At 33.6% G+C, this 25082-nt stretch overlaps 2 protein-coding genes across 2 annotated transcripts; one reads left to right on the forward strand and one right to left on the reverse strand.

The window, feature by feature from the left end:
* Positions 1-10336: 10336 nt before the first annotated feature.
* Positions 10337-24425, reverse strand: LOC135839335 (procollagen-lysine,2-oxoglutarate 5-dioxygenase-like). Its single transcript, XM_065355326.1, has 16 exons — positions 24150-24425; positions 23688-23776; positions 23482-23615; positions 23214-23377; positions 22957-23136; positions 22677-22879; positions 22469-22600; positions 22273-22394; positions 22066-22167; positions 21863-21988; positions 15595-15733; positions 11828-12010; positions 11640-11744; positions 11405-11551; positions 10901-11029; positions 10337-10800 (listed from the first exon to the last, which is right to left on the reverse strand). The coding sequence occupies exons 1-16, from the start codon at positions 24235-24237 to the stop codon at positions 10645-10647; spliced, it is 2199 nt and encodes a 732-aa protein (XP_065211398.1). The 5' UTR covers positions 24238-24425; the 3' UTR covers positions 10337-10644.
* On the forward strand, positions 15955-16992 carry LOC135839336 (immunoglobulin domain-containing protein oig-4-like). Its single transcript, XM_065355328.1, has 4 exons — positions 15955-16168; positions 16257-16453; positions 16516-16665; positions 16735-16992. The coding sequence occupies exons 2-4, from the start codon at positions 16262-16264 to the stop codon at positions 16891-16893; spliced, it is 501 nt and encodes a 166-aa protein (XP_065211400.1). The 5' UTR covers positions 15955-16168; positions 16257-16261; the 3' UTR covers positions 16894-16992.
* Positions 24426-25082: the final 657 nt, after the last annotated feature.

Here is a 25082-nt window from a genome sequence, read left to right on the forward strand (position 1 = left end):
CATCGATGAGATTAAATTTTTAGATGCCGAAGTTGATTAAAACGCCTTCTGGAGCATTTTGAAATTGCTTAAGAGAAGTCAGTTTTTGCCGGAGGCTTACAGTTTGACGCAAAAATGCTGGAAATTGAAATTAAATTGAGAAGAGGGGATCGACTTATGCACACCGTGCTTCTGGTGTCTTGAAAGTACACTATATGTACTCGTAGCAAAGATATGATTAAATGCAAAAATAATTTTCTTTTGCAAATGAAGAAATCTTACCCATTTTATCTCTGACCTTCTCATGAGTGGGAAGTCCACCTAGTAGACGTCTCCTGGGCACACAACAGTCGAGAGCGGAAAAAATGAAATAGGCAGGTGCCTTTTCAACGGTTGACTTCAAGTTGCTCTGCTGCCGGAGGTCCAAACAGATATCCAGCCTTGAGTAGATCTTCCTAGCATGTAACTCTCTCTTGCCCTGCAGATATGGGCCTTTTTAAAAAATTAATATTTTTATAACCAATGATGAAACATGAAACTTATTTTTGGCACGGAATTCAGTGAAAAATTTCCGGGTATCCGACGCGTCTCCGCCCCAATTGACTTCGGATAATCCGAAGTTTACCGTACCTCGACCTACTTACATACTTTTTTAAAAGTTGAAAATCTCAAATTTGAATAAATTTCAAAAGGGAAATATTTAATTGAACGACAAAAAAGGTGGTTTGAACGACAGGCAAGTCTTACGACAATAAGAGGGGTATTCACGACAAATTAGGTACTAAAAACAGAACTTTTTAAACGACTAAACAGGTCGTCATCACGACTATTTTTGTTTATGAATCACGACTACTTCTCCCGACAGATATGAGTGTTAGAACGACAAAGTATGATTTTCAGCGACAACTACATCTGTACTTACTTGGGTATAGTGTTTGAATTACACATACTTAATTGGTACGATGGAATATGATAAAGTTGTAATTCAAAACTGTCTACATTTTGCCAATTCTCCAGATGTGTTTTTAAAGGAGTGGATCTCTGGGTATCAATGGGCTGCTCAAAACAAATAAGTGATTCAAATTCCAGGCGATTCCAGCGCTGCTTCCTTTTTTTTCACCACCTCCAGCACAGCCAAACACTCAATTACTCCCAAATTGATCGAAACCTTCAAATCTGCAGACAAACATTGGAAAACTTTTGACGAATTCCTCAAACTCATGCATGGAATTTGGAAAATCAGCATTGTATCGAACAATTTGGAATTATCAACTTGTTCATGCCCTTATTTCATGAAAAGAACAACATGTAAACATGTACTTGGAATGCAAAGTTGTCAGAAATGGGTTTGGGCTCCCCCCCCCCCCCGAGGTGAAATCCATTTCCTTCGGCCAAAAACGCAAGCGTGGGAGGCCAGCTAAATCCTAAAGGGCACTATTGGTGCAATAAAACTTTTTTTTTCTATCAATTTGCAAATGTGTAGTCTGTGTAGCCTCTTTTTCATTGTATAAATTGTCGTTTTTTAATCATAAAATTAGTCGTTCCTAGATACTATTGTGTCGTGAATTTCGCTTATCCGGTTGTCGTGTAAAATAATTATTTGTCGTTGAATGCATTTTTTTACCGTGCAATATAAAATGCCTGTCGATGTCGTTGAAGTATTTTTTTTGTCGTGTTTTTTGTGGGCCGTGGTATTTATTTTTTCTGTCGCTTAAACCCCTTATTTTTGTCGTGCATTCCCCCTTTTTTGTCGTAACGATAAATCATACCTACCCATTTCAAAATTGTTTATTTTTGCCACAAATTGTTCAAAAGTTCTTTTTACCTATTTCTTTCCATTATAGGTATAGCCTAATTCGGTTAGATATACATATGTAGGTATTTGCAGCAAAAACTGACGATTTTGAATTTATCAGTAATTTGAGATGCTCGTAATTTTTTCCTTTCACGAAGAGCTATATCGATGACTTTTTATTGCAATATTGATCTATTAAAGCTTGATTAGCAATGATATGGGGTTGTAACTTAGTATTATAAGTACATGGTTAGATCTTGCAAACATGTGATTAAATGCACGAATCATTTTATTTTGCAAATGAAGAAGTCTTACCTATTGTATCTTTATGAGTTAACGTCTATCACCTAGCATACTTCTCCGGGTTGCGGTAGATTCGGTTTCTATTTCTCAAATTCTGACATCGTAGAAATACAATTGAATCAAAGTATAGCGCAGCATACCTACTCACAAAGGACTTGAAGGAACAAAATGAAATATAGTGTTTAACACCAACGACGGATTAATTTATCGAATTCGAACTTCACATTTTAAATACGTTTTTTAATAAACTTTTATTCAAACAATTCACATTCGGCACATGAATAACGTGTAGGTATCTAAATTAATACTAATTTTAACCTAATTACCTATTGGCTTTATAAGAAAGCGCTATCTAGCAATACAATAAATAGGTGACCGCCTTTTCAGTGGTTGACTATTATTGCAGCTAATTTCTGTGCTGCCGGAGGTCCAATCAATAGCCCTGAGTATTGTAAATCTTCTAACCTGAGAGATGAAAATCTGAAATTCGAATTATGCATTCAACTCATCCCCCCCCCTCCAGCATGAATTCCCACCAGCTTCGAACCAATCTAGAACATCCAGCTGAAAGTTGACTTTCCTCTGGCAATTTCAAATCGCTCCTGAAGGCGTTATAATCTCTTCAGCGGTTGAAAATTTAATCCTGTCATGCTTTCAATATTTCAAATCAATTTGAGTACCTAGGTGAATCGCAAATCAGAGCCCGGAGGTAACGAGTTGAAAAGTAGGTATAGTTACGTACTTACATATTTTTTTACAAGTTGAATATCTCAATTCCATCGGTATTGAATATCTTCGGTCATTGTTGAGATTCTTCGGAATATTCGATTGATTTATTTGTCAAGCAAAGCGATCCAAAACCATTTTCTTTTGCGTTGGTCAATTCTTGCGTAACCTATAAGGAACATAAAGTGTAGATATGGTTACTTACCTACAAAAAACCACCCACAATATATTATACATATAAGTGTTGAATTTCACATACATACATGTTTTGGACTGGGATTTAAATTTCAGAATTTTCTCAAAAATTTTCTGGTGGAGTAACTACCAGGTTTTCTCACTTTTTTCCAGTTGGTCGCTATCCAAATGGTACATGGCGTTTGTAATTATTTTTCCAATCTGTGTAAATAACTGATTTTTTTGATTTTGTTGTACAGTAATACGAGTAGGTATGTCTAAAGCAACAATTACTAGGTATCTATAGTATACCTACCATTAATTCATTTTTGTTGGTAGTCAATGAAAAACAAATACCTATGCGTGCTATAGCATCATTCGCTCCATTTCTGGAGCATTTACTATCCGCTGCCACTCTTACATACTTAGGCTACTCATACTTTTCAATCACTAATTCAATTTTTTGAAATTTGTTTTTTACCAAATACTCAGAACTGACAGAGCCAATTTAAGGAAGTACTTGATCCTTTTCATAGTATTTGAGTGGACGAACAAAAAAAAATTATTATGATGAATTGCCTATCTTCAAAATTGAAGGCTCAAACACAATTTGAAAATTCAAAATTTTCAAAATCTAGGGCACAACGAATTTGTAAATTTTGAATCAAGGCCATCCCCTTCAATTTTGAAGATATCGTTACCTTAATGCCAAATCCGAGTATGTCCATCCGAAAAAAAAAATCGTCTTTTGCGTCACTGATAAGACTCTAGGATGCCCTGAATTGAAAAATTTTCACCCGAATGCAGTAAAAGTGCACCACAGAAGATGCACGAAGCTAACCGATGTTCAATCGGAACTCAACGAACCCTTCCGAGCATATCCGAACCTTATCAGTGATTCAAAAAATCGTACTTTTTTTGATGGACATACTCGGATTTGGCATTAAGGTAACGATATAGGCAATTTGTCATACGGATATTTTTTTGTTCGTCCACTCGGGTTTTCTGATCAGATATTTGCAAAGGATATGATATTAAATGCACGGATAATTTTCTTTTGCAAATTATAAGAAGTCTTACCTATTTCATCTCATGCCAACTGATGAGAGGAAAGTCCACCTAATGGACATCCCCTGGGCACACACACACAAGAGTCTAGAAAAAAAATGAAATAAGTACCTGCCGTTTCAGTGGTTGACTTTTGTTGCTCTGCTGCCGGAGGTACAATCAGATAGCCAAAAGAACATAGATCTTCCCAGAATACAATAACTCTTTCTTGCTCTGCAGATATGCATCTTTAAAAAAAAAAGTATTTTTATAATCAAGGATGAAACTTACTTTTGGCGCAGATTATTAAATTATAATAATGTCTTGAAATACGATTAAAGTACCTACACAACAATAAATTATTTTCAATGATAATGACAGAACACACGTATGGGACGATAATTCCGTAATTATAAACGGCCGTTCAACTTTCCCAGGATAACAACAATTTACAAGATACCTAGTTGTTTCTGGCTATTATTGAGGTTGTTACCTACTTGCAAGCGCAGAGTGTCGCCAGCGACGTGACTACTGCAATTAGCATAACAGGGTAACCTTTGCTGGACTAGTCAATCAGACGTCTACCATTTATCCATAAAAGTAGACCCTGAGTCAAGTTTTCTCAGTCACTAGAAAAATATTGAAAAAAAAAAACTTCAAGTTGTATGGATTGTAAGAACACTGCATAAATTATTGCATTTTTTTCAAATCATTGTGCATAGGTTTACCTGTATACAAACATATAAATCGATGTCTCAACTTGAAATTACATAACGCTGTTAACAGTAGATCTCTGAATTTTTCATTGCTCAAAAAAAATCATGTAGGGGTTTGGAGCGACAGAAGAAACTTTATTTTACAATTTATTGTAACAAAATTAATCTGAGGTTTTGGATACCGAATTTCACTTGAATTAAATTTTTTCAAAACTGAAAAATGTAAAAATTCTCTGAAGGCTTCAGAATGACTCGAAAATGGACACTAATTGATTCGGTAATCGAAAACCGGTTATAAAACCATACCTACCAATTTTATTTATTGCGGTTTTGAAATTCTCCGTAAATTGAAAAATTATCTTACCATTGTTATTATGGTTTTTTTTGTCGAATTCATTAATGGCCTAAAAGTAAAGTGATGTAGAAAACCTAAAAGACAGTGAAACATTTGCAAACCAACAACGTTCGAATTAAAAATGAACTACGAGCGAACGAGTGATTCACACTGAAACTGAAATGTAGGATACTTGCGAACCAACAGCAACGAGTTACGTACATGCGAGTATATAGACCACTTTGGCTTGAAAATATGACATCACCTAAATACTCACGCAGTAACCAAAGGAGAATTGCAGCTATATTTTTTCATTCTTGGTGAATTTTTCAATCACAATAGGTAAGGTATTTTTCGTGAAAAAATAATCAATACTTTCGACTTCTCGAATCGATTGATGATGATTTTAAGCCACTTACGGAGTTTACAGATTTTTAAATTCTTCAGTGCTCAAAAAAAAGTCATGTAGGGGTTTGAAGTGGCAGAAAAAACTGATTTTACAATTTATTGCAACTAAATTAATCTCAGGTTTTGTATGCGAAATTTCACTTGAATGGAATTTTTTTTAAACTGGAAAATGTAAGAATTTGTAAGTAGTCAAAACCATGCCAATTTTATTTATTGCGGTTTTGAAATTCTCCGTAAATTGAAACACCCTTATCTTGGATGTGGTTCATTAATGATAGTAGCTTCACCAGATACAGGAAATGTGATTTTCAGAATTGATTGGAAGGGGGAAGGTAAGTTTGCATTTTGAGGGCCCAAAAATTGTTCACATTCGATTTTGCTCCCTGTCTGCCACAAATTCCAGCTCGATCGGACGATTCCCCCCAAATTTTACATTTTCTACTTTTGTCAAAAAGTGAGCTGGAGTGTGCTTTATAAACTCACCTGAGAATCCAGTTTCATGACAAATTGACAAAAAATTTTGGAACTTGACAGTCGACAGGCAGCCATTAGAAATTTGGTATAATGGTGGAGGGGCTCCTTCCAATTAATTCTTAAAATCATAATATTTTCTTTATAGTGCCCAACTTGCATCAAGTTGTAAAGGTTTGATTATGTTGTTACGCCCAAACACCACGATAATGATAAAGAGTTAGACCTTCACTCTCTTAACCCGTTGTAAATATTTCCAAACCTTTTATAACTGAAATTCGCAGCCCCAAATCCAAAATTTTGGCTCTCCCTGGGCCCAAAATATTTTCAAGACCCTCCAAAGGGCACCAGGAGAGCCGTAAATCGAGGAGGCGTTTCTCCAAGTCGTAAAAAAAGCCCTACACCAAGTTTTAGAATTCTCAAAGTTTTTTTTGTTTTTGAAAAATCTCGCATAAAAACCTACCTAATACTAACTTACAACAAATTACTTATTGTTCAATGTTTTCAGTTTCTATTCTAATCGCTTCACTCCAGATTTGGATGGCATCACTATGGTGATTAAATCGTTCAGAAGTGATACTTATAACAATGAAAATTCGCACAGGAAATGAAATCTATAGAACAAAAAAATGTTGAAAAGGGGAATAAGTAGGTATTTACTGCACTGGAAAACCACAAGAAAATGATAACCGTGATAACTGTTTAAAAGATTGATTTAATTCGAATCTATGATTAATTCCACAAATTTCTGACCATTGTCCACCAATAATTCCTAGTTTATTCAGTCTTAAAGTTTTGATTACCTATCTTCTATACCTCTTCATAACTAAAAAAAATTGTATAAAAAATTGCGGTTGACTAGCAATGATATGGGTTTGTAATTTATAGTTGATACACTGGTCAAATGTTGCAAAGATATGGTTAAATGCACGAATAATTTTATTTTGCAAATAAAGAAATCTTACCTATTTTATCTCTGACTTCATGAGTCTAAGTCCACCTAGTAGATGTCTCCGGGTCTCACTAGAGTCAAGAGAAAAAAAAGTGAAATAGGTATCAACCTGCCGTTTCAGTGGTAGACTTCTGTTGCTCTGCTGCCAGAGGTACAATAAGATAGCCCTAAGTAGATCTTCCCTGAATATAACTCTTTCTTGATTTGCAGATATGCATCTTTTAAAAAAAATTATTTTATAATCAATGATGAAACTTACTTTTGGCACCGATTATTAAATTATAATGTCTTGAAATAGGTACCAACTCTGCTGGTGCTGACGATACGAGTAGGTAATTTAGCAGAATTTTTCCATCTTTCTTCACAGCCTTGTAAAATCCATATCTTTTTGTGGAAAACGTAGAAGAGAGGATTAAATATCAAGTGATTTGCAAAAGATTGTACATACAATCGAATATCACGATCCCTTATTACCTACTACCCAATTGTGGTAGGCATATTAAATTACAATATTGAAAATTCTTTTCAGTATTAACTAATAAGGATACAACACACCGATGGAACGATAATTTCGTTATTATAAACAATCGTTCGACTTTCTCAGGATAACAACAATTTACAAGATGGTTGTTTCTGCCTTTCTGACTATTATTGGGGTTATGTACTTGCAAGTGCACGGTATTTGCCAGTGGCGCGACTAAGACTGCAATCAGCATAACAGGGTAACTTTTGCCGGACTGGCCAATCAGGCGTCTACATACCATTTATAATCCATAAAAGTGGACCTTTAAATAATATTTTGTCAGGCAAGCTTCAAGATGTAAGTACATATTTAAGGATTATGTAAAAAGACTGCATGAATTATTGCCTTTTTTTTTCAAATCCTTGTATGCAGGTTTACCTGCGTACAAATTTATAAATCAATGTCTCAACCTGAAATTACGAACAGTGAAAACCTAACCTGGTAGGTAGGTACATTTTTTGAAATGGAAATGTTTCAATTCCGAAGTTAGATGTTGTTTATTTTCTGTCATTCAGAAACATTTTACAATTCTTGCTTTTTTTATTTACAGTTCCAATCAATTTTAGAATCGCTTAGGTACCTGTTCATCTTCTCCAAGTTGTAAAAAAAAACCCTGTACCAAGTTTTAGAATTCAGAAATTTGTTTGTGTTTTTTGAAACATCTCGCATAAAAACCTATCCATACTAACTTACAACAAGCTTGCAACGAAGACTTTTTCTAAGAAAATTATAACCGTGATAACTGTTTGAAATATTGATTTAATTTTAATAGACATAAATCTATGATTATTTCCACAAATTTCTGACCATTGTCAATAAATAATTCCTAGTTAATTAATATTTAAGTTTTGATTACCCCCTATGTGGCATCAACACTGAAAAAAATTGTAAAAAAAAATTGGGATTGACTGGCAATGATACAGGTTTGTAATTTAGTTAATACGTGGCCATGATGTTGCAAAGATATGATTGAATGCAAGAATAATTTTATTTTGCAAATGAAGAAGCCTTACCTACATATTTTATCTCTATGAGTGAAATGAGTGAACGTCTACGGAGCACACCGCACACACCGCCTGGATATGGAAGATTCGGTTTCAATTTCTCAAATTCTGATATCATAGAAACACAATTGAATTAGAGTATAGCGCAGCATACTCACAAAGGACTTGAAATAAAAAAATTGTATAGGTACTCGTCTTTTCAGCGTGTTGCAGCCAACTTCTCTGCTGCCGGAGGTGCAATCAGAGGTAGTCCTAAGTTCTGTAGATCTTCTAACCTGGGGTAAAAATCTGAAACTCGAATTATGCATTCAAGTCAACGTCTCCCCTCCCCCCTTCCTGCGTGGATTGCCACCAGCTTCAGACCAATCTAGAACATACAGCAGAAAGATGTCTTTCCTCCGGAAATTTTAAATCGCTCCTGAGGATTAAAATATAAATAGAGACATTTGCAAAAGGTAGTACATACAATCGAATATCACGATCCCTTATGTTATTACCTACTATCTGATTGTTGTAGGTATATTAAATTACAATATTAAAAATTCTTTTCAATAATAAGGATACATCACACCGATGGGACGATAATTTCCTAATCATTAACGATCGTTCTTGCAAGTGCACTGTATCGCCAATGACGCGACTACTTACTGCAATTAGCATAAGCATAACAGAGTAACGTTTGCTGGACTAGTCAATCAGGCGTCTACATACCATTTATCCATAAAAGTGAACCTCAAGTCATGTTTTCTTAGTAACTAGCACTAGCTTCAAGATATTATAAGGATTGTGAGAAGACTGCATGAATTATCAACTTTTTAGGGTTTTTGCTGCTAGCAGCATAAACCCTATTGCAATTGATTATTTTCAATTTTCAATTTGTAGCCAATCAGTGAACAGTATTTCGGAGAGACCAATTCTGTGATTTGGATACGAGTGTGCATAGAGTCTACGTGACGTCATAGCCGCGTACAGGCGACGTTTTGACGAAATGTGAAAATGTGTGATGTTCCTTATTGTTTTGCTAATAATTACACTAATTAATTATCACTGAATGACTGAAAACTGAATGTACATTAATAGGGATGGAAAGCAGGAAAGCAGAAAGCTAGCCCTAGCTGAAAGCTGAAAGCTGAGGAAGTGGGGGGGGGGGTTGAAAGCTAAAGCAAAGCAACTTAAAAGCTAGCCGAAGCCAGAAGCTTTATTTATTCAGTTTTACTTTTCTTTAAATTTTTTTGCAAAATTCATTACTCAGTAAATATTTTCTTCTTGCTTTTGGCTCATTGGCTGTGATCAAATTTACGAGAAAAAAAACACCTAACAAAAAGCAAAAACCCTTTTGCAATCAGCGAATAGCTGATGGCTTGTTTTTTTTCAAATCTGTTTACCTGCATACAAATTTATGTATAAATCGATGCGTCAACCTGAAATTACAACTGTGAAAATCTAACCTAACCTGGTAGGTACCACAGGTACATTTTTTGAAATTGAAATGAGCACTTTAAATTCCGAAGTTACGTGTTCTTTTCCTTTTTCCTATCATTTAGGATTCAGGATCATATTCCAATTTTTTTTTTCACACTGTTTTAAATTCCATTTAATTTTAGAATAATTCCTTAGTACCTATTGATCTAATTTCTTTGGGTCAACTGGAGCTGAGGATGATCATTGGATAAGAAAAATTATATGAGATACAAAAATACATCATTAGGCCAGATTTCAGGCAGTATAATTCATTTTTTCATTCTTAATGAATTTTTTGATAAACCATTTTTTGTAAAAAAATAATAAACATTGACTTCAAAGACAATTATTAAAATTTGATTGTAGCCTAATTAAAACAATCATCAAGTAATACAGCCCTTATTGGTAAAAAGTATTCATAAAACACAAAAAAAATAAATGCAAACATTTGGAAATTTTCTTCAAAGTTTTCTAAAAAAGAATAAGTACCTATTTAAAATAAAATTGACTAATTTTATCAATGACTAAACAACATAAAACACATAGATGTTGGTTAAAAATACTCTCAAAGGCAAGATAATAGCACCTGGAAGACAAAACTATAATGTGAAAGTCCATAAGTTGAGAAATTTGTTCGAATAGGCAATCTTAATTTCAATAAGTCATAAATGGCACTTCGATTAACACATTTGATACGTCAAACTGTCTTTTGATATGGCAATGGCAGTATACTGTTGCAATATTGTTCAGATCAAGGGTCGATGAACGAAATCATTATGTATCTGGTTCCTTTAGTCACAAGTAATCCTTCATGGTAATGAGTGAATCTACCCGGATGCATCAACATCCATCCTAATTTCATTTTGGTTACTTCGCAATTATATCTCAAGAACCTGCATCCGCCTCCCTGTAGGTATAAATAGGTCCACAATGCAATTACATATAATAAAATCAGAGAAATCATATTCAAGATGAAATATTCTTCATTTTATTAGTTTATTGCTTACCTCGTAATCAATATTTGGCCTGTTCAAAGCGATATTAATTGTGTATGTGGACGAATCATGATGAGGTCTGAGAGAAGGTTGTTCATCAGGTTTATAGCGTACTACAAAATTCATTAATGATCTCGGGGGCTGTAAAATCATTAATAGAGGGTATTTACATGATTGCTCGTTACAAAACATGAAATAAATAAGCTTCAGAGGGGGTGAGCAGGGATTTACTTTCTTTTTTTTTTGTATGTATCATCGAAAAATTCCCTTTTCTCTCTCCAGATTTATTCAAAAAAAAAAAATGAACTTTTTACTTGTGATTCATTTTTAAAAGGATGGAAAAAAATTTTGAAATAGGTATTATACCACTTTTTAAATTTACACATTTTTTTAGGTATATATCGTCAATTTTGTGACATTTACCTACCTGTTTTCATCCAAATTTTACCTCGAAAGATTTTTTCTCAGAGGGAGATCTCTCCCCCCATCAAGACTTACACATAAATAAATACGTACATCGCTATTGTATCCAATGAAAATTTTTTGCTGCAGAGGTTGAACATAAGATTTCAAAAATTCCAACCAATGATCGTGCAAGCCTACTTGGTTCATATGAATATCTCTGGTGGGCACAGCTTCATAACCACCTTGCAGTCTTGTATCCTACACAATTGAAGAATAAATTGATTAAAAATAAAGATATCTATCATATCTTCCTTCTCTTTAATCGTTCTATGCCTGGTTCACGTACATTATTAGATCCGTCGGACCATTGTCCAAAATCTTCCATTATTTCTACAAACTCTTTACAAAATCTTTCGCTAACAATTGGGAACCAATAAACATCTGGGCAAGGCTAAAAAAATTTACCAATTGTTGATATTTTTAAAATTAAAAATGAATCAATAAAATGATGAATGGTAGGTATTTGAAACTTACTTGCAACAGTTCTGCTTCTGGTTCAAAATTTCTATAGTATTCCGAGTTCAAGTACCTTTGCTCCCAATCCCATTTGTTGGCAAATAATTCATACACCTCTGGATTTATTTTAGTCACATCGAATCCTTCAAGATTGGTCAAATGACCAAAATCTTGGCGATTATCTACATGCATGTAGATATCCTATAGAAAAAAATTCTCCTCTATAGTTTAACCCGGACGAAAACCTTATCGGATTTATGTATGGCCATTTCCTTTTTTCGTTAACTCGTCGACACATTAAATTAGGCTACTTAATATGAAATGAGATAGTAAAACGGAAGTTCAATGTTTTCTATTGTACCAATTAATTCGAAAGCAAATTTACGAAACCGCGTTGCCTCCCCCCCCCCCCCCTTCAACAGTTCCAAACGCGTCGTGAAACGCGTTCGAGTAATATTCTCCAATTATTTCTCCCATGATATTGGCAATGTCGCCTATGCAATTTTTGCAATAACTATACATAATTACCTATATTTATTCTAAAAAAAGTAAGAATACTTTCATTTCTTTTTATTTTTCAAAGTTCTTTCAGAAATAAGAACGATTTTGTATGATAACCTGCAGTTCTGAAATTAGAGCACTGCATCTATCAGTAATATAAAATTTATGAATTTTCAGTTTATAGCCAATCAACAAACAGTATATTTCGACATAAAGGCAATCAGCGAATTACTGTTTATGAAAACCAAATTTTAAACTAATTTGGAATTTAATTTTTTATATTTTTTTATTTATGTACAAATGATATTATCTAGTTGAATGTTCTCATTTACGACAAATTTATTTGACTTCATTTTACAGGGTGTCCACAAGACTGGAAAACCTGGAAAAGTCAGGGAATTTGGTCGGTCTGGAAAAGTCAGGGAATTTCGTAATTTTCACGCAAAATCCCTGGAATTTTGGAAAAACGATCAATTACAAATTTTTAAAGACCCGTGATGAAAGAAAAACGTTATTTTTTACTTCTCAAAAAACAATTTTTCAAAAGCTTTTTCCCTCGCTTCGCTCGGGCTTGTTTTCTTTTCTTTTTCAAAGGCAAGATGACGAAGACCATGCCTAGATAATAAAAATCAAGTTTTGAAACCAAAAAATGAACTCACGATCAAAAAAACATCGTTTTTATGTATCTCGATTTCTCGAAGTACAAATTTACGAGAGCTTTCGCCCTCGCTTGGGTCTGTTCTGTTTTCTTTGTCAAAATCAACTTCCTTCGAAAAAAACATCATTCAAATTCTAAAATTTTAAAAGCCAAAAAAAACTACTTGTCCTCACATGAAAAAACCTCGTTTTTATGCCTCTCGAAATGAAAATTTTCAGAAGCTTTCGCTCGAGCCTTTTCTCTTTCCTTTTTCCAAAGTAACTTCTTTCAAAAAAACATCCTTCCAATATTAAAATTTAAGAAACCAAAAAATAAACTTTTGCATTAAAAAACCTCGTTTTTATGCCTCTCGAAATGCAAATTTTCAGAAGCTTTTGGTCGAGCCTGTCCTCTTTTTTTTTTTCAAAAGTAACTTCTTTCAAAAAAAAAACATCATTCCAATATTAAAATTTAAGAAACCAAAAAATGAATTCTTTATTGCTTCAAAAAAAAAAATCGTTTTTAGAGATCTCGAAATGAAAATTTTAAAAAGTTTAGCCCTCGCTTCGCTCGGGTCAATTTGTCTCTCATTTTAAAATGAACAAATTTTATATTTTGATGCCTTCAAAAATCCAAAAAAAAAAGAAATTTATATGTCATATGAATATTGTATAAATTGGCCAAAATTGATGCATGTTTTATTTACTTATTTATTTACCTATTTTTAATTTAAAAAGTTAATAATCAAAGTTTAGCTGTTTTTTATATCCAAAGAAGTATCCAGTTCGAAGAGAGGCGTATGAAATAAAATTATACCGCCCCCTCCATTCCTTTTTAATTAAAGTGTGGGGTAAGCATAGAAAATTTAAAAAAATTGTCTGGAAAAATGGAAAAATTGGTCTGGAAAACCTGGAAAAGTCAGGGAAAATCATTTCCAGAAATGAGTGGACACCCTGTTTTAATAAAAGTAGAAAGTCTAGGTACATTCTACCTAATAAATTATTAAAAAAAATCAAGAAGTTGAAAATCAGCTTCTTGTTTCAATTTGATATGTACATATTATTTAAAAGCAAACTTAGCTACCAAAATACAACCATCAGTCCATTAACCAATATGGTGAAAGCAAATGCAAAAACTATCTTGCAATCAGCGAATAGCTGATTGGCTTGTTTATACGTGTTCTGTGTGGTGGCTTTGGTTCCTTTTTGAAATTTTTTTTTCATAAGAGGTAGTTATTCCATTTTAACTGGTATTCAGACCCCACCAGATTGAAGTAGGCATTCAAAAATATAACGATAAGGTCAACCAAAATATTCCATCAATTTATGTTTTTTTTTTTAAATTGAATTATTGAAATTTTTAAAAAACAATCAAAATTTTACTAAGTCAAGCTGGCAAGCTGAAATTTTGTAGGTACATACGTAACTTATTTTATCGACTCTTCAAATTGATTGGAAATAGTTTCAAACTATTTTGAGCAATTCTGGAGCCTCTAGCAGATTTTTCGAAGCTCAAATTTCCACAAAATATTACTAAATTAATTGTTGAAAAACTCCAAATTTTTCACATCTACTTGAAAAGAAAAAAAGTTATCGAGTCATTCTACGTAAATTCGACCAAGAAGGGGTAAATGGGGTCGGCTATTTTTTGAAAATTTTCCTGTGGAAAGACCTTTCGAAGGGATGATTAATGGCGCACATCGCAGCCCTCTAGCCCTTTTTTAAAGGCTGCTAGGGGGTGTCAAAGTTTTCAATGAACTTGAAATATCATCTATTTCAGCAGTGGGTTACTCCAAAATGGAACTTTTTCCAATAGTTAGGGGTTTTTGAAGGCTTTTTGGTAATTGCATCATAAAAATCAGTGTTGCCACTTTTTTTCGTACGAAAAATTAGGTCGAAAAGTTTCAAAACGTAGTTTTCATATTGATTCGACTTTGAAAAATTCTGAAAAAAATATTATGGACAACTTTTCATTCTGAACAACATGTTAAAAAATTGAGATGGCATTATTTCGTAAAGTCGATTTAAAAAAATTGAAAGTTTGCGAAAAAATGCGATTTTTTGATTTAAGACATGAAAAAAAGTTTTAATCGGTGAAGTTGACCCATTTGACCCCTATTTTTACGTATCCGTTGAAAAAGTTGAAAAATCACTTTTACTCCATGAAATGAACTCATCACAAAAAAAATCAAAATTCGAAAAAAATCAATTTTCAATTCCAAGCATCGAAAAAAATTTTAATTCATTCAGTTGTCTTAATTTAACCTTTCTCTGGCGTATTTCATCAAAAAGTTAATGAAAATTACACTCGTAGCAAAAAAATTAAAATTCGTTTATTTTTTGAATCTTTTCAAATTTTGATTTTATTGCTCTTCGTTTCAATTTTTCGTGCAAAGCTCTAGCTTTTGTAATTGGAAAGCTGTTATCAAAGTTCGAAGTTGAATTTCGGCCAAAATCGACGAAGTAGCTTCATTAGGAACCGTGAAAGAGCGGAGAGTTTTTTTGGAGGATATTTAATCAATTTCAAAAATCATACATCAAGCTACAGCTTGAAATAATTCCCTCGATCAATCACGATGATTTTTTTCACAATTTAGGTACCATAGAAAACATTAATATCGTCAAATAAACTAGAATTACGTATTTACTTTAATCCTCATTTCAGCGCAAAATGCCATATCGTAGTCCAAATCGCGATACGTGTATTGAGGCCTCAATACCGGATTGTTCAACACCGTTGCATTGATCAAATAGCAACTGCTGATATAAGGCACGTTCCATAATCCTCTGAAATTAGAGAAAAAAATGCGTCACGTTTTGGAACTGCCGATCGTACTCGTATAAACCGCGTTCACAAAAATATCAATCAACTCGTAAATACGTTTCAATGTCAAGGATAATAAAATTCGCTAAATACACACACCAAATGGCAATTGAGCCATCACACACCGAGAGAGAGATATATGACAAACCGCAGCTCGCGAACACAGCTAATACCTATACTTGAACGAAAGGGGCACCTCGAACCCGACTATAGTTGTCGCTTGGTAAAAAAAACAAAAATAAAAAAGGAAGAAGCTAATTCTATACAATAAACAATACGAAGGGCGACATATGATGCTTATACATATCGCGATTACACGTGTGCTGCGAGTTGTCGAATCGGTTAAATTTCTATTTACGTAATTGAGCTATTCTGGAGGAGAAAAAAAAGGTCTTCAGGTAAGCACTTCTCTCCGCCACAATATATATTTTAATAGGTCTACAAACAAGCTAAATGGGTTTTAAACTATATCCCCCTATTGTAAAGAATCGATGGATTTACGCCTCGGAAAATGGATACCTATTGCGATACTCTTGCTGTCTGTCAGTTACGACGACGTAAATGCAGCCAGAGGAGGTGGCCGGAGGGGTGGTTCGAGAAAATCCGGCAGCCGAGCAGGCTCCAGAATGCAAATCTTTATACCGAGGAATCAAGATGGTGCCAGTTATTACGATAATACAAATGTAAGTCTGATTATTCGATTTTTTTAATCGCTCGTTTTGTCCATTTCGACTTTTAATTTAAGGGCGCCAGGATCATAAAATCGTCGCATTTTGAATTGGATTACATGCTCGGGCGTAAAATCACATTTTTCTGTATGGCTCAAGGTATTCCAAGACCGCATATTACCTGGTTCAAAGACGGAGTCGAGCTTTACGCTCATAAATGTTTTCAGGTATCTTGCCTTTTTTTTTTTTTGGTTTTTCGGTTGAATTTTGCAAGTGTTTTTATGGGGTTTGTTAAGGTGCACGAATGGGCTATTGGCAATGATACGTTGAAGTCCAAGATGGAAATTGATCCGACAACGCAGAAAGATGCTGGGTACTACGAGTGTCAAGCGGATAATCAGTACGCCCTTGATAAAAGAGGTTTTCGAACTGACTACGTCGTTTTTACTCTTTAATATATACCTTATGGCTTTGGTATTGTGATAATATTTAACGTGCTACCTATGAGAGAATTTGGTGTATTTCTCATGTCTAATATATCCATTGAAAAGTGATCGCTTGCGGTAATTATTTTTTGATCATTGAAAGTAATAATTTTCTCGTTAGTGAGAATAAGTTTTCAATGTGATGCCCAATAATTCTATATGAGAATAAAGAAACATGATTGACGTAGGTAAGTAACTTCACCACGAAGGTGCATTTTAAGGATACGAGCACAAAGAATTGATTATTAAACAGAATGCTTCCTCATTTGTCCAATAAAACTAGGGATTTGAGTCTAACTCTGTCCTTCTCCGTCATCCCGAATTAGAGAGATGAGTCTTGTTGAAAATTGAAGAATTTGACCATTTAAGTACTTTTTTTCGGGAGGGGGGATTTCAAATGAATCAAGTTGAAAAGCTATATGTCACTTTCAATTGGAAAATTGTCATTATGAAATTTTCAAAAATTCATCAAAAATGAAAAATAAAATCTAGGTACCTAGGGGTAACGGCCCAGTTTTTTTTACCCTCCCCCACCCCAAGAATTTTCTGAAAAATAAGCCACCAAAGTCATGAATCAATTCGAAAACCATATTAACATGTTTTGTGCTTCTTTTGGAACACAGTGCCCTTGAAAAGCTGCATTTTCCATTCAATGTTTATGGTTCAGGAGACTTTGAAAAATGTGATGTGAGTTTTGGTCGATTTTCTTAACAAAATTTTGAAAAAGTGTCTTTTGATTTTAAGGATTGGACGCGCTAGTTTCCTTCAAAATGAGTTCGTGAGTACATCGCTGAATTCTACACACTCTGGTCTATTAGATGAGCTAGTTATTTTTCATCAAAATTGTTTTCTAAACATTTTTAGAGGGGGTAAAAAAATAGGGAACGATTCAAGCCCAGTTTTCTATTTTTTTTACCGGGTAAAAAAATAGAAAATCCATATTAATTTTTGTTCTCTAATTTTTTTACCCCCCCCCCCCTCAATTTTCAGAATTTTTGCTCACTGACGACCGTTTAAATGCGAGATATAAATTTTATTCATTTTTGGGGAAGTATTTGAATGTACGGCTCTGAACTTTTGTAAATAATATTGTCCAAAAAACACTTTCTACAGTTGATTACATCAATGTAAACAATCAACCAAAAAAATTGAATAAATGAATGATACCCCTCTAATATAGGTTTTCTATGAAAGCAAACAAAACAAAAACGAGTAGGTATTACATTGAAGACCTTGAGTATAGCAGTAGCATGAAAACAGAAAATTGGAGCAGGAACTTTCACAGCAATTTTTCACCACCTTTATCCGCAAAAAATTCCCAAAAAGTAGTTTCTTGTGAAAAACAAGGCGTTCATCTGGTGGTTCAGGAATTTTAAAGTCCAAAAATACGTGTATTGAATTTTTTTGTTGAAAATTTGCTCAAATAATCGTGAGATATAAATTCTCAGTTTTATTTTCAATTATGTTTTCAAGCAACGAATACACTGATGATAACGGAAAGGACACTTTTTGGCGTGGTTAATTAATAATTTGTTAGGAAACGTTGAATTAAGTTGTTATACTTAATTGAAAACACAAAAAAAAATTGGGGGGAAAAAATTGCGAACTCGTTTTTTTGCAAAAAATATTTTTTTTTGGCGAACCTAATGGAATTAAACTTTTGGCAAACACTGAATCTTGTCAACAAATGTTCGCTGATTTCAATGCGCTTTTCAGTTTTTCTCTAGCTTCATTAGGTCAAAAGAAATTTCAAGATATGTCCTTAGGGGGGTAAAACTATAGGGCCATTACCCCTACTTAACCTACTTTGTTGAAATTCTGGTTATGCGAGTTTTGGATTTTGTTTGGATAACACACTTTCTCCAAAAATACAGCTCTCACTGAGATCACTATGAATCAATATTTCAAAAAATTCACTTCTACGAGTATCATTCTTTTCAAAATTAGGCTAAGTACTTGGAAACTGGTTCAATACTTGTCCTAATTCGTTCTAAAAATATTTCAAACCAATATGGTGAAAGCAAATGCAAAAGCTATCTTGCAATCAGCGAATATAACTGATGGCTTGTTTTTCATTTCTATGTATTAATGTCTTCTCCTTTTTTTTTCGCGATTTAAAAGAAAGGCAATGTGTCAATTTTTTCGAATTTTGAACAATTTTCGCATTGATTTTTTGGTAATTTACTAAATTTATGTTGAATTTTCGCAATTGTTCAACTTTTACATTTCTGCACGACTTGTGCGACGCATTATCAATTTCATTTGAATTGTCTCGTATAATGAAGGCTTCCATTTTTACTGATTTTCTATAGCCATTCTGAGAGATTTGGTCAACTATTTTGGGTACTCGTACTTTACGAAATGTTAGCAATATCGTATCAATTTTTTGCAGCGTTTTCGGCGAATTTTTATTGAATTTTGCTGGTGTGCTGCTGTTGAATTTTTACATAGGTACGTTGTGGATTTTCAAAGCAATTTCAGTTATTTTTTTTTCACCGTTAGACTCTTTACACCTTTGATGAAGATTCATAAACGCGACCTTGGAATCAGAGACGGGCACTGAGTTTTTGAAAACAACATCTTACAGTTTTCAATTATGTAATGTTCAACGTGATATAATGGCAGCATGCTGCCGCATGTACATATCTGAAATATAGAATTTGAATTTGAAACAGCTCTTCAAAGAACTCGTAAGTTTCATTTATTTCCTTTTTTTTTCCAAAAAAAAGTTTGAAACAGACAGAGAGTTTGAACTTCATTTTAAGTGAGGTAGGTATAGCTGATTTTTAAAGCTTTAAAAATCTTAGAAACATTTGGTCATTCCACGTCAATCCGACCTAGAAGTGGTAGTGGGGTTCGGCGATTTTTTTGAAATTTTTCCTGTGGAAAGACTTTCCAAAGGGATGACCAATGGCGCAAATCGCAACCCTCTAGCTCATTTTTAAAGGCAGCCAGGGGGTGTCAAAGTTTTCAGTGAACCTAAAATATCATCCATTTCAGAAGTGGGTTACTCGATAACCGCGATACCTACCAAAATGGAACTTTTCCCCATTGTTAGGGGTTTTGAAAGGCTTTTTGGTGATATCATAAAAATCAGTGTTGCCGCTTTTTTTCGAACAAAAAATTAGCTCAAAAAGTTTTAAAACGTAGTTTTCATATCGTTTCGACTTTCAAAAATTCTGAAAAAAATATATTATGGACAACTTTCCATGCTGAACAATATATTAAAAAATTGTGATGGTACCATGTTGCAAAGTCGATTTAAAAAAATTCAAAGTTTGCGAAAAAATGTGATTTTTTGGTTTAAAACATAAAAAAAAGTTTTCATTGATTAAGTTGACTCATTTGACCCCTATTATTACGTATCTGTTGAAAAAGTTGAAAAACCCCTTATTCACTCGATGAAATGAACTCCTCACAAAGAAATCAAAATTCGAAAAAAATTCAATTTTCAATTTCAAACATCAAGAAAAGTGTAAATTTATTCAGTGGTCTTATTTTGACCTCTTTCTGACGTATTTCATGAAAAAGTTTATAAAAATTACACTCACAACAAAAAAATAAAAATTCGTTCATTTTTTGATTCTTTTCGATTTTTTTTTTTCACTTAGAAGAAAACCAAAAAAATGCTGAAAAAGAATTCCTCAAACTTTTTTTGAGCAAAAATAATCATAAATGATTTGAACTACTTTTGAAGAAGAGCTAAACTCAAAATTTCGGTATTTTGATAAAGAGTTTGAATAAAAATACTGTAACTCTTTTGAAGAGAGTTGGGTTCAGCTGTTCAAATACGGTGAGTTTTTTTTTTGTTTTTTTTTTGAAAAGTGCAGTTCATTTTTCTTTATAAAACATAGATTTAGAGAAATCAATCGAAAAAAATTGCCTACTTTCAATCCATCTCTCCACTTTTACCTAAAATATGAAAAAATATGGTCAGTTTATTCTCAACCAAGACCTCAAAAACACAGATTTCAACATATAGGCTTATACATCTCTTACCCTTCCCCTTCCCCCGCTCAATGGATTACTTAGAAAGTGCATTTAAAATTGATGGTTTGAAATGAGTACCTACTTGGCAGCTCGATCGCAAAGAACCATTTACTTTTTTTGTTATTTTGAGTTTGATTTTTTTTTAGCTTATCAAGTTGTCAATTTTTTCCCTGATCTCATTGTCTCCTGTTTTCCACCTCCGATCCTGACATCCTGAGGGGAAAATATTTATTTTTCAATTCATAATCGAAGAATTCCAAGGTCAAAAACATGAATTTAAAAATCACGAGCAAAAATTGAAAAATTGAATATTTATTTTCACAGGCCTCGCCTGCATTTTTCATGCTCCCACGAAAGAAATAACTACACAAATATTATTACAATAAGTAATTAAATTTGTAATTCACGACTTTGAAAATATTTTCCTTCATTTTCACTCCGCTTACCTTTCGGAGGTTGAAAAAACAAATAGAAGAAATCACGAATGTTCATCTGTAACTTTTCTTTGTCCATCGGCTGTTTTCGTTACATTTCGTTTCCGTTTATCAATAATTATTTTATGTAGGTATTCGACAACAATTTTTCCATTTTTTTACTTTGTTGCAGAGATTTACGACATTCTTATCTCACATTACGAGTATTATCAATCCTCCTTCCTCCTCTCGTGATTCGAATTTCCTACATTTCTTATCTAATCTCACTCAACGAGTTCAAATACACCTTCGAAGTGAAATGTAATTAAATCAATATTAGTTAATTATCAACCGATTGAAACCCAATACCTTCTTAATGTCGAGAACACTCCTGGTCGAGTTCTCGATCAGGTCACAGGATGAAACACAATGAAATCGACTACTACAAGGTTTGTAGGTAATAATAAACCACAAAATCATTATTCGGATTCTGTAGCATTTAAAGTACAAAATAGTCTGTAAATATTGGCACATACCTTCTTTTACGATTCACAATATCCATATAGTCGAACGACCGTTTGTAGTATCCATTTTTATCCAGAGCACCCCAGAAATTAGACCATGCTTTGTAAGGCATATTTAGCATAGGCGCAGCTACAGTTCTAAAATACATACGTATACAAGAATAAGAAATAAGAGTATAGGCAGGTCAAATTTTGAAAATGAATTAAGAACATACCTATTCAATTCGACTAAAGATGCCAAAGTATCTTCGAGATCTAAATGAGCATCGCTGTCCACATTCAGGTATCCGTCGCATGATTTTTTCAAACATAAATCTCTATAGAAATTACGAAGTATTTTTCAATAGATAGGCTATAATTATAATAGGCATTGCATTTGGAAAAAATGATAGAAGTTTCTGAGAATTATCCTGATTACTTACATGGCCAAATTTCGAGCTGTCACTGTATCGACTTGATCAGATGGTGAGATTAGTTTCACACTGCGATATTTCTCTTTATTTTCTGCGACGAATTTTTCAATTTCTGGCACATGATAAGGCACCTGTAATTTTATTTTATTTTTTCTGATTTCTATTCAGATGAAGAATACTTTCGATGAAGGAAAACAATTCTTACTTCGTTGTGAACAAATAGATGAATTTTTCTTTTAGGATAATTTTGATTCACAATTTTTGCGAAGAATTCTTCAATAAATGGCGTAGGTTTTCGAATAAAAATAGCAATAACGATCGTCGGATACTTGTTGATCTACGAAAGTCAACAGAAATGATCATTGAAGAAGTCACACGTGGTTGAAATTGAAATACCTAAAAATCACACTTACGGATAAACTCTGAAGATTGATTCTGCTTTCATCGCAATGTTTACAGCCTTCATCGAGCAACCATCTGCCAGCCAAATAATTAGTCAAGGTATGAAATTCGACAAATTTAGAATATCCATTCCCATGTAACAGCAGCGGTTTCGTGGTATATTTTATGTTCACTAGTTCCAATTTATTGCCATTTGGGACTAATTGAATGTCTCCTGAAATGAGAATAATGATTTTTAAATTAGAAAAATTTGATGTGCGTTTTTTTTTTTTTTTTTTTAAATAAACGTACCAGAGACTCCGTTTAAGTTCTGGAATATTTCAGCTGTATGGTCTAATTTAATTCTGAGTGAATCGCGAAGTTCTTGATTCACGTAACAAGAAGTATAAAAAAGTTGATCATCTTCAGTATTGTCGATATCAGGCTTGGTGTCGAGTAATTTATAGATCAGATCAGCATATCCAATAAAACCTATAGTTACAGACAAACTATACTTTAGTAGGTCGAATAATTAGAGAAAAAAATCAGTTCAGATTAGTTTTACCTACCTCCAGAATTTAAAAATCTATACCCATCTCTTACATCAGGGTATTCAGCTTCCATTTCTCTACTCGGCCAAATCCATTTTTCGGCACTAAAAACTATTCCAGCATCTTTGGATAGGAATTTCGACACGATATCTCGAACCGGTGATAAATACAAGACGTCGTAACTGCACTTGAAAATACGTTTTCAATTTTAATGGTCAAGAAAATAAAATAGGTACCTATTTCCAAGAAACGTGCGTAGATAGGTGATAAATATAGGTACGTATACCTGTCAGTGAAGATAATTATTCTTTTTTTATCATCTTTGTACGGTTTTAGAGCTTCTCTGAGTAAATTAACTTTGTAAGCACCACCAGGGCCGTTCATATCGCCTCCTTTCCATTCGCTCCCAAATCCCAGCACCTGAATGAAATTAACAGCGTTGTAGAAAATTTTTCCGAACATTGTTGTGATATTATGTAATTATGAACTCACCTCTACTGGAATTTGATAAAATTTAGCAGATCTAATGAATTGTCGGTAGCCATCGGTCTCGTTGGTCGCTACCGTGAAGGCTTTGAAATCTGAAACAATAATCCACCTTCAAATTAAAATTATGCGAAATTTTCAATGAACACGTACGTATTTTAATACATCAAAATGTTCAGAATTTTATCCTCTTTCGAATGTTTTTTTACCGAAAGTGCTAGCATTTATGGTTCAAATTTTACTAAAGCTCAAAGGTGTAAAAGGTGGTCTCGCTACACAAAACGTATGCGAGTTGTGCATTTTCTGGAATCACTGACGTCACAATCTCACCCATTTGCGACGCGCACGCAAACAAACGTCGATTCAGACTACCTATTTTACGTTAATCTTTATATTCCTTGAATAGAATTCTACGAAGTAACACGTGCTTATGAAGATAACGTGATTCTATAGTCGCAAATTACTTACTTTCTACATATTTATCCAAGTTAGTTGATGCGATTTGTTCGAAGATTCCAGAAAACAATAAAACACCGAAATACACATAGAGATTCATTTATAAACACTTATCAGATTACTAATACTGTAAGACGCGACTATTTTTAAATATAATGCTATTTCGAATGAAAAATGACACACTAGAGTATTCGAACGGTTTTAGGTGCAGCACAGAAGTTATTACAGAAGTTATTACCGGCATACAGCAACAGGGTACTGAATAATTACAAAATGAATGAAGCGAATAGACTTCGACAGATTATGTGTGCTATAGTGATAACATAAACAAAGTGATTCTCAGTATTTCTGTTTAAATGTTTGCCGCAATGGTTCCTAAATTAGTACGAGTAATTCTTATGTCGATGATTTTTATCTGGATATATTGGAACGTTATGGCGAAAATAATGGGCAGAAAAGCGTTTGGAATTTTATTAATAGCAGAGCAGTGTTGCCAGAGCCGTTTTACAATGTTCCGCCAGATGGACTCTGAAAATCCGCTAAAATCCACTAAATTTTCGATGTAATCAGAATTCGCTAGATTTTCCGCCAAAATTTTCGATGTAATCAGAATTCACTAGATTTTCCGCCAAAATTTTGAGAAATTCGAAGATGGAATCAATAAAATCCTTGAAATTTATGTATAAAAGAACGAAAAAAACGGGTGAAAGAAGAATAAAAGCAATCCGCCAGGACATCCGCTAGCCGCTAAAACTGAAAATGTCAGCGGATTTCTCTCATTAAAAACGCTAGGAACAGCGGAAAATTCGCTGAAATGGCAACCCTGTAGCAGAGAGAGACAGCTGTCGAACGCTTCAATGGATTTAGTGTGCATAATGGATATCATCCCCCCGCCCTTAGGTCTCATTTCTCCTTTCTGTAAAAATTGTGGCAAAAATAAAACAT

The sequence above is a fragment of the Planococcus citri genome, chromosome 3 (genome assembly GCF_950023065.1).
Source record: "Planococcus citri chromosome 3, ihPlaCitr1.1, whole genome shotgun sequence".
Classification (NCBI taxonomy): domain Eukaryota; kingdom Metazoa; phylum Arthropoda; class Insecta; order Hemiptera; family Pseudococcidae; genus Planococcus; species Planococcus citri.